This window comes from Clytia hemisphaerica, unplaced genomic scaffold, assembly GCF_902728285.1.
Source record: "Clytia hemisphaerica strain Z4C2 unplaced genomic scaffold, Clytia hemisphaerica genome assembly, whole genome shotgun sequence".
In the NCBI taxonomy this organism is placed as follows: Eukaryota; Metazoa; Cnidaria; class Hydrozoa; order Leptothecata; family Clytiidae; genus Clytia; species Clytia hemisphaerica.
In genome coordinates this window covers 213,958-223,682 of record NW_027103315.1, presented here as the reverse complement: position 1 = coordinate 223,682, position 9,725 = coordinate 213,958, and the positions used below count along the sequence as shown (strand labels likewise).

Sequence of the window (9,725 nt, the reverse complement as noted above, 5' to 3'; positions counted from 1 at the left end):
GCTTTCCAGACGCCTCACCCTATGGGAGAATGGAGACCTGCTTGAGCTACTGCATGAAGGTGATACCATCCAGAAACATCTCTACTCGTCGAGCCCAAAAAGCCTATCAATCCAAGAGATCTCGAAACAGTTCGTCAAGAAAATGTCGAAGGGGAACGTCAACGGTGCGATTAAATTACTCAGTAAAAACATGAGCAACGGAATCCTTCCCCTCAACTCAGAAACAATAAAGCTTCTTAAGCAAAAGCATCCTCATTCCGAGACCGCCGATCCAGCTATCCTCCTTGAAGACTCTCCGATTAAACTCCACCCTGTCAGATTCGAAGAAATCGACGGAGACATGATTCGATAATCAGCAATGAAGACAAGAGGAGGAGCTGGACCTTCGGGACTAGATGGAGATGGTTGGCGACGCATCCTTTGTTCGAAAAACTTCAAGACAGAGTCAAACGATTTGTGTTTATCGCTCGCACGAATGGCGAAACATCTGTGCACCACAATCGAAACAGACAACTCACTCGAAGCTTTCCTGTCAAGCCGACTAATCCCGTTGAACAAAAATCCCGGGTTACGACCAATCGGCATCGGTGAAACATTGAGACGAATCATCGGTAAAACCGTAGCGCGATTACTGAAACAAGACATCGCTGATTCCGTTGGTTCTTTGCAAGTTTGCGCCGGCCAAGATGCAGGCTGTGAAGCTGCTATTCACGCGCTGAGAGAAATCTTTCGACAAGATGATACCGAAGCGGTTATGCTGGTTGATGCCTCAAATGCTTTCAACGCGGTCAATCGAAACGCATTCCTGCATAATGTCAATGTAATTTGTCCATCCATCGCCACCTTTACGACGAATTGCTACAGCTCACCATCTAGACTTTTCGTTATCGGCGGAATTGAAATCGCTTCTTCCGAAGGAACCACACAAGGCGACCCGATAGCCGGATTAGTCTACGCGATCGCAACAATTCCACTCATCATGTACACAGTTGGCGAACTGCGCGAGCACAACACGAACACAAAAGCAGCTGGATATGCCGATGACGTTTTCGGAGGCGGTACGATTCGTGGACTCAAACGATTGTGGGATACCATCGTCAAGTGGGGACCGAAATACGGCTACTTTCAACAAGCCAGCAAAACGTGGGTAATCGTCAAACCACAATATCTTGAAGAAGCCACTGAAATCTTCAAGGATACTAACATCAAAATCACTACCGAAGGAAAGAAACACCTCGGAGCTGCCATCGGTTCAGAAAACTTCTGTGAAGAATTCATCACCGATAAAGTCAACACGTGGATCAGCGAAATCGAAACGCTCACAGAAATCGCCAAGATTGCCCCACACGAAGCCTATACCTGCTTCACATCAGGGTACAAGCACAAGCTCAACTTTACCCTAAGGACAATCCCCAACATTAAACAACACCTTCAAAGGCTAGACGAAATCATCACAGCGCGGTTTATCCCAGCCATAACCGGTGGAATTCAGCCAAACGAAACCGAACGTGAGCTGTTCACCTTGCCACCAAGCCTTGGCGGTTTAGGTATACCAAAGTTCAGTGACATTTCAGATCAAGAGTTTTCCAATTCGGAAGCGCTGACCAAACAACTCCAAAATAAGATCAAAAGCCAAGACTATGTCAACGACATTGACAAAGACGAGATCACGAAACTGAAATCATCATTCAAGCGTTATCGAATGCAGAGTTACCGCCAAAAGCTTGAGCTCATCAAACAACAGTCGCCAATTGAGATGAAGAAGTTGATTGAAATCAACAGCGAACCAGGAGCATCCCTTTGGTTATCAACGCTTCCAATCAAAGAAGAAGGATTTCAGTTCGACAAAACATCCTTTTGGGATCTTATAAAAATCCGCTATGGTCACCAGCTGAGTCGCTTACCTACCATCTGTCCATGTGGTTCACCTTTTGATCTGGGACACGCACTCTCTTGCAAGAAAGGCGGTTTCATCATTCAGCGTCATAATTCCATCCGTGACACCACAGCATCCCTCCTGACACAAGTATGCAAGGACGTGAAGGTCGAACCGATATTGACCACCTTGTCAGGGGAGACTTTTGAAACTAAATCGACCAACATCCAAGACCATGCCCGTCTCGACATTGCTGCTAGGGGATTTTGGATTCCTGGCCAGAAGGCATTCTTCGACGTAAGGGTTTTCAACCCAATCGCCAAAAAGTTCAGGAATTCCACTGTCTCCAAAGCATGCGATGCAAACGAAAGGGAGAAAAAGAACGTTTACAATTCAAGAATCATGAAAGTTGAGCACGGCTCCTTTACCCCAATAGTTTTCACCGCAATGGGCGGAATGGGGAGAGAAACGAGACATTTTTACAAAAGACTATCAGAACTTTTATCTGAAAAACGAAACGAGTCCCTTGCCATCACGACAACTTGGGTAAGAAGAAAGATTAACTTTGCCCTCTTGAGTTCGGTTCTCCTGTGCCTCCGCGGCAGCAGAACTCCATGGAGCAAAGATAGTCTTTCTTCTTCGCTCTCATATAGTTCTAGTGATTCTGAACTTTTGTGTTCCTTCTAGATTTTCGACAAAACTTACTTTATTTAACATATCTAATATTTGGCGTGCCGGGACTGCCTCCGTGCAAAAATTGTGTAGTATATATTTAATATTTGGCGTGCCGGGACTGCCTCCGTGCGAACATCAAAATAGAACGATGCGAACTTGGCTCGGAAAATTAAAAATTTTTGGTAGCCTTCACATATCAATAAGGAGCTTTGGTGTAAACGTTTTTTCTGATGAAATCATACTAATCTGAAACTTTTAGGCCTTTATGAACTTTCTAGAACAAGAATCTTGCTCCAATCTTGAGAAACACTGGAAAAATAGGTTAGCATTCCCTGCCATAATTTCACAGATTTCCTCTGCTTTCTGCTTGAAAACGCTGTCGTATAGCCGAAAACGAAAGTGAAACTGTGAAAACGTCCGCAAATTCGGGCCCAGTCCTCTTCCGAGACGGAGGCTAATTAACATAAATTGACTGAAAATGTCCAAAAACACTGAAAATCCCAAAAATGCAAAAACAGAGAACAAAACACAGACCAGACAGAAATAACGGCCAAAACAGGGAAAACACAGAAAAAAACTGAAAAGGCCAGAAAGACAAGAAACTGAAAACTACGGCTGATGCTGTGACAAAGACCCTCTGATATCGACAATCTGTTCTATAAGGACGCGCAGTATAAAGACGGGACTCCAAGGACTCCTTAATGTATTAATGCAAGTCTGACTTTTAATAATAGCATTGTTCTTATAGTAAGACCATCTGATATCGATATTCTGTTCTGTAAGGACTCGCGGTATTAAGACGGGACTCCGAGGACTCCTTAATGTATTAATGCAAGTCTGACTTTTAATAATAGCATCGTTCTTACAGTAAGACCCTCTGATATCGATATTCTGGTCTGTAAGGACTCGCAGTATTAAGACGGGACTCCGAGGACTCCTTAATATTTTAATTAAAGCCTGACTTTTAATAACATTGTTCTTACAGTAAGACCTTCTGATATCGACAATCTGTTCTGCAAGGGCGCACAGTATAAAGACGGGACTCCGAGGACTCCTTAACATATTAATAAAAGCCTGACTCTTAATAGCATTGTTCTTATAGTAAGACCCTCTGATATCGACAACGGTCTGTAAGGGCGCGCAGTACAAAGACGGGACTCCGAGGACTCCTTAATATATTAATGCAGGTCTGACCTTAAATAATAGTATTGTTCTTATATCTAAGAAAAGTTTGAAAATCTCTCATGGATCAAAACACTACCCTCAACATAATCTCAGCAAAAGCTGAAACAGTAAGACCCTCTGATATCAATAATCTAGTTTGTAAGGGCGTGCAGTATAAAGACGGGACTCCGAGGTCTCGCACCGTAATATATCGAAAATCTGACCTAAGGGCGCGAGTGTTTTCGCTGGGACTCCAGGGTCTCCGCATATTACGTATAGTAAGTGTGACACGCAATATTAACCCCATGTTTCGCGACCATGTTTTCACGCCCTGAAAGAAAAAACATAAGAAAAAATTTAAAACCCAGAGTACAGTTTTTATTAAATATTTCCCTACTATAGGGGAATATTTGTTAAAACGGCTTTTTTCCGTTTCTTCTTCTTCTTCCATTTTCGATGTTAATTCTTATTTATTATTATTATTATTATCTCTTTTATCACCAATAATGGTATAAACTTTATTAATCGTTAAAGTTTTCTTTATTCACGTGACTAAAAACCATCGCGAAGATTTAGCAGGGAAGCGTTTTTTTATAAAGACGAGGTTTTGGGTTTTTTCAAAAAATAGTATACATTCTTTTATCAAAATATGGCAGGGGTTTTTACCAGCTTTTCATAAAACAAATGATTGTGTGTAAAGCTCAGACTGCCTGGAGTTTTTCTCGTATGTGCTGAATTTATTGTTTTTCCAAGTAAAATTCTACAGAGCTTTGAAAATCTTTTTTAGTGATAACTTATTATAAACTCAATATTTAAATATAGCACATCTTAAGTATTAGAGAACAAAAACTTAACTTCCCAAAAACTATAAACACTTTATATCCAGTGTATTAGAAAGACCATGCCAAAGTTCAATATTGTGATTTTCAAATTTCCAACATAACCCCCGTCCCGAAATCACTTTAGATTTTGCACGGGTTTTTTGAGATTCCAGATCAAGAATAACAGTCAAGGACTATTGCAAACCAGGACAAACTATCCTAAATAGGCTAGAATATTTATCCTAGATAGGAGACTTCAAAAACTATCGGATTTGGCTGAAATTTGGCACATTTGTTCCTTGAGTGAATATCTGAAAGCATTTTTTTTCATTTTTCAAAAGTTTTGATTTTTGGGGCCTGGGGACGAGCTTTTGCTAAAACGAGGCTAAAACTTTGGGGCAGCCTGGAAACTTCAAAAATTGTCGGATTTAGCTGAAATTTGGCACACTTGTTTCTTGGGTAAATATCTGGAAATGTATATTTCATTTTTCAAAAATCTTGATTTTTGGGGCCTGGGGACAAGTTTTAAGCCAAAACGAGGCTAAAACTGTAGAGCAGAGCCTACAGGCCTCAGAAATGGTTGGATTTGGCTGAAATTTGGCACACTTGTTCCTTGGATGAATATCTGGGGGTTTACAATTGGGACTATGAATAATTTGAAGCCACTGAAGTTAAGCCCAGTGCGTTGCGCACGTTCGACTATTAGTTAAATAAAATACATTTATTTTTGTGTTAAAATGATTATCATTTGCAAGCAATTTTTTAAAAAGTTTTTTGACTTATATCATCTGTGAATATGTCCATGAAATAACAACAATTTCTAGCAGGAATATGGTTATATTTTGTTTTCCATCGGATATTGCTTAATATAAAGGCTTTAATAAATCCATGTTACTAAGTTGGGGCTTCACGATAATCTGTGGGGTTCGACTGCGACTGCGACTACGATCTACGCTCTGAGCTATTGGAGGAAATATTTAACCACATCTTTGTGGCTCTTGTTGATTTTGAAACATAATTTGTTTTTAATAGTAAATTTGAAACATTTATAATCGAATTTTACAATAAAATTATAATGATATGCAGCATGCCTTTTTAATAAAGTTATTTTGGGTAATATTTGGTCTTGAAATTTAATACCCACCAGTCGAAGCGAGCGTGTGCTTCCCCTCGTGTGCTTGGTCGACTTGCTTGCTCTCGAAACTTGAAACTAACAAGACACAAGATGAGAGTACCCCAAAGTTGGGAACGTTTTATTGATAAAGCTTTAATGTTTCTCTTCGAAGTTTAATCTTAAAAATGGAATAATCACACCGCAACTAATAGCTGGCTATCGTCGAACAACTGATGTCTACAGTTAATTTGCTCCAGATGTTTTCATATGGGATCCAGTTGAATCTTCTCAGGATAACAACCGTTTATGTCCAGAACATTTGACAAGCTTAGAACTGTATAACCACAAAGTTCGTTCAAGTGATAAGCAACTGTTGGATGAAATTCCTCGTTACACAAATGATATTTTGTTTGGGTACAAATTCGCTGTTAAAAACCAGTTTTTGAATAGTATATTTCAAGATATATGGAAAGGCTTGACCTTTAACAATATCTACCAAATCTTGGAGGAATGAACACTATCAACATTACTTTTCAACAAGCAAAAGTACATGTTGGATTGCCAGTTGAATGGCATTTTACCAGAGGAAGATTAAATGGAAGCAATCAAAGCAATTTATTTGAATATGCTGACAAAGCCTGACACGTTAGAAGACCTTTTCAAGGTCTGGTTCAAACAAAATGAAAACTGCTTGAAATCATCAATGGCATCACTGAATGAAACAGTTTTGACTCCTGACCACAATTTCAAGGTACTGTTATGTTATAACAACATGTGGTATCATCGTGAAAGCTTGGACTTGACCATTAACACATTCAATAACTTTGTAAATGATAAATCAATGCCATGGACATGTCAAAATTGTGATTTTCAGAGTGATTCCAACAGTTCGAACACAACATTGGATACTTTCAAAACACCAAACAACAGCAAACCACATGTAAGAACAAAAACAGCAGAAAGATTGACTCTTGTAGTTTGCAACTTCCAAGGTATCAAACAAAATTTAGAAATGGATCCCAATGACCGCTTTCAATCTCAAACACTAGATGACCGAGCTCAACGGCAAGTGTATGTTGTCACTTATTCAAGAGCAAACCTGGAAAAATTCCCAAGCCGAGAATCCTTTGCATTGAAAGTTGTCCATGCGTTCGCCTTTGGGTCTAAAATCAGTGTGATGCAGTGGGTTTGTTGCCGTAAACCCCACAAAGAAATTGGACTCCACTATCATTTGGTTCTCAAACTTTCTGCAAAGAAAAGATGGCTTAGTGTGAAGAACCAATTGATGGAGCACGAAGGAATTGTACTCCGTTTTAATGACGGTCATGATGATTACTGGGACGCCTATGATTATGTAACAAAGGAAGACTAAATTATTAAGAGCATTGATCACTCCGAGAAACCCGTACGCCCTTCGCAAATCAAAAAGGCCATAGCACAGACCTCGATATTTCCACAACCACGAAATTGATATTCTAATGGGCTCAGAATCGCACCAATGAGAAAAAAAACATCCGAGTGTCTGATACAGCAACACGCAAAGACCAACCTGACGGCAAAGGTCGTGTGATCATAAATTATAAAGAGGAACTAATTATTGATGAAATAAAACACGAAACCGCAAAAGTACAAAAAACTCTTGATAAACCTATATGATAATTTGTGCATGTTACCGCTCAATGTACAACACAGACATCCAAAATAATCAATTGATATCAGAAATCAAGCAAATATGTAAAAACTACAAGAACAATCCCATATGGATAGGAGGAGACTTTAACCTTCAAGATATTGATTCGTTAAACAGCAGCATCACAAGCCATCAATATCTAAAGGCACTGAACGAAAACTTTCTAGAAACTTTTGAGACATGTGCATTGAAGCAGCTGGTAGACTCTCCTACACGCTTAGAAAACACACTTGACCTACTACTAACAAATCGACACGGTCTTCTCAACACATGTACACATACTATGGGTTTTGGAGACCACGAAACTGGAATCCTTGCTGACACATTCTGCTGCCCTAAACGCCATAAACCAGTGAAACGAATTATCAATTGCTGGAACAGAGCAGATATCGAAACCTTAATATCAGAAATGAAAAAGAACTTGACTACTGCCTGCCAAAACTACACAATTGACACGCCAATTAACGACCTCTGGAATGATATTAAGACAGTAATGCTGAACACTCAAAAAGAACAAGTACCAACCAAAATAACCTCGCAACGCTCTTCTTAACTTTGGTTCACCCACGAATGTAAAAGAGCAGCATGAATGAAAAAACGTACGTACAGACGTTATAAATCTACTAAAGACCCAAAAGATGAGGCCCTCCCAGCGGTTTGCGGGATAGCGTGATTGGGACTTTTTTCTTGCGGGATGGCGTGATCAAAATTTTGGCGTGATAGAGCAAAAATTTGAGGCGTGATGCGTGATTCGAGCTATTTTTCGCTATTTTTTACGTGATGACAAATTTTAGCGATTTTCGCGATGCATGATGGAGAATTTTTTTTTGCATGATGGCGTGATTAGGGGTGCCGCTGGGCGGCGGCTCAAAAGATTGGAAGACGTTTCAAGAGCATCACGTATGAAAAGTAAATTATACAACAGAGCAAAAAGTATCTTTATCAAGAATTCTGTTGGTGGAGACAAAAGCTTTTTAAATATATAAAATCGAAGCGTAGAGACATTGTCGGAGGTGCACCATTAGTCGACGAGAACGCGGCCATCTTCAATCGGACGATAAAGTCATAGCTGAGTAAACAATACTGTAGCGTTTTTTCAAAAGATGATGGCAAATCACCCACCATCAACGCCAAAAAAGGTTGCCAAATCAACCAATTCATCATAACACGGCACGGTATTGTAAAACTCTTCAACAATCTTGGCCCAACAAAAGCAAGCGGACCAGACAATGTTGCATCACGACTACTAAAAGAATGCTCGGGACAAGTTGCAGATGCTTACGTTCTGCTGTTTAATGCATCATTGAAACAATCATCAGTACCAAAAGACTGAACACAGGCTCGTCTAACACCCATACACAAAGGCAACAACAAATCTAAATCAAAAGCACAAAAGTACCGACTAGTAAGTCTCACTTCCTTTTCGTGTAAACTCTTAGAGCATGTTCTACAAAGTCATATTATAAATCACCTGGAGGAACAGAAAATACTATCCAACAGTCAACATGGTTTCGGTAAGAACCGCTCATGCGAAACCCAACTCCTAACCACTGTAAACGACTTTGCTAAGTCCTTAAACAATGGTGAACAGGTAAATGTAATACTTCTCGACTTCTGCAAAGCATTTGACAATGTATGTCATCGTAAACTACTACTAAATTTTCAACATTACGGAGTCTATGAAAAAATCCTTGCTTGGATTAAAGATTTTCTGCCAGGAAAATCACAGAACGTTGTTGTAAGAGGCACAATTTCTGAAAGCTCCCCATTTACATCAGGCGTTCCCCAAGGAACTGTTTTAGGGCCCCTGTTGTTTCTCGTTTACATTAATGACATGCCTCTAAAGGTAGAGTCGTCACTTCGATCAGCGATAAATTTATCAACTTGTCCTTCCACAATGAACATGGGTACATCACCTAACGAACACAACATTGTATGAAATTCACCCACATTGAATCTCTCGCCCAAGCTCTCTTCTGCTTTCTTGCGATACTTCAGGAATTTATCTTCCCCAAACAGATAACATAATGCTTGGCCAGGAAGAAACATATATCTGAAAACTTCATTTCGAAGCCCCAACTCATCACAACAACAATTATCCAGCATGAATTGGTAAGCCTTCTCTCTCGACCATCCATACAATTAAAAACATCGTCATAAAGTCCTAGTTCGTGATCGATATGTTCTACATAAGTAGCCCAGCCTTCATGATAAGCTGACTTCATACCAACGTGTGCCGGTAGATCCCAGTATCTCAATTCGTCAGCGAAACGTCGGTGATCACGAAGGTCTGATTCTGCAGCAAGAACAAGTTGGATGTGATGACCTGGTAAAGCTTCGTGAAGAATGATTCCTGATACATCGTACTTCTTTCTGCTTTTTGGT

At 39.9% G+C, this 9,725-nt stretch overlaps 1 protein-coding gene across 1 annotated transcript; it reads left to right on the top strand.

The window, feature by feature from the left end:
- The first annotated feature begins 358 nt into the window (after positions 1-358).
- Positions 359-6,164, top strand: LOC136813610 (uncharacterized). The gene is made up of 2 exons (XM_067070114.1): positions 359-2,422; positions 5,943-6,164. The coding sequence occupies exons 1-2, from the start codon at positions 359-361 to the stop codon at positions 6,162-6,164; spliced, it is 2,286 nt and encodes a 761-aa protein (XP_066926215.1).
- The last annotated feature ends 3,561 nt before the right edge of the window (positions 6,165-9,725 follow it).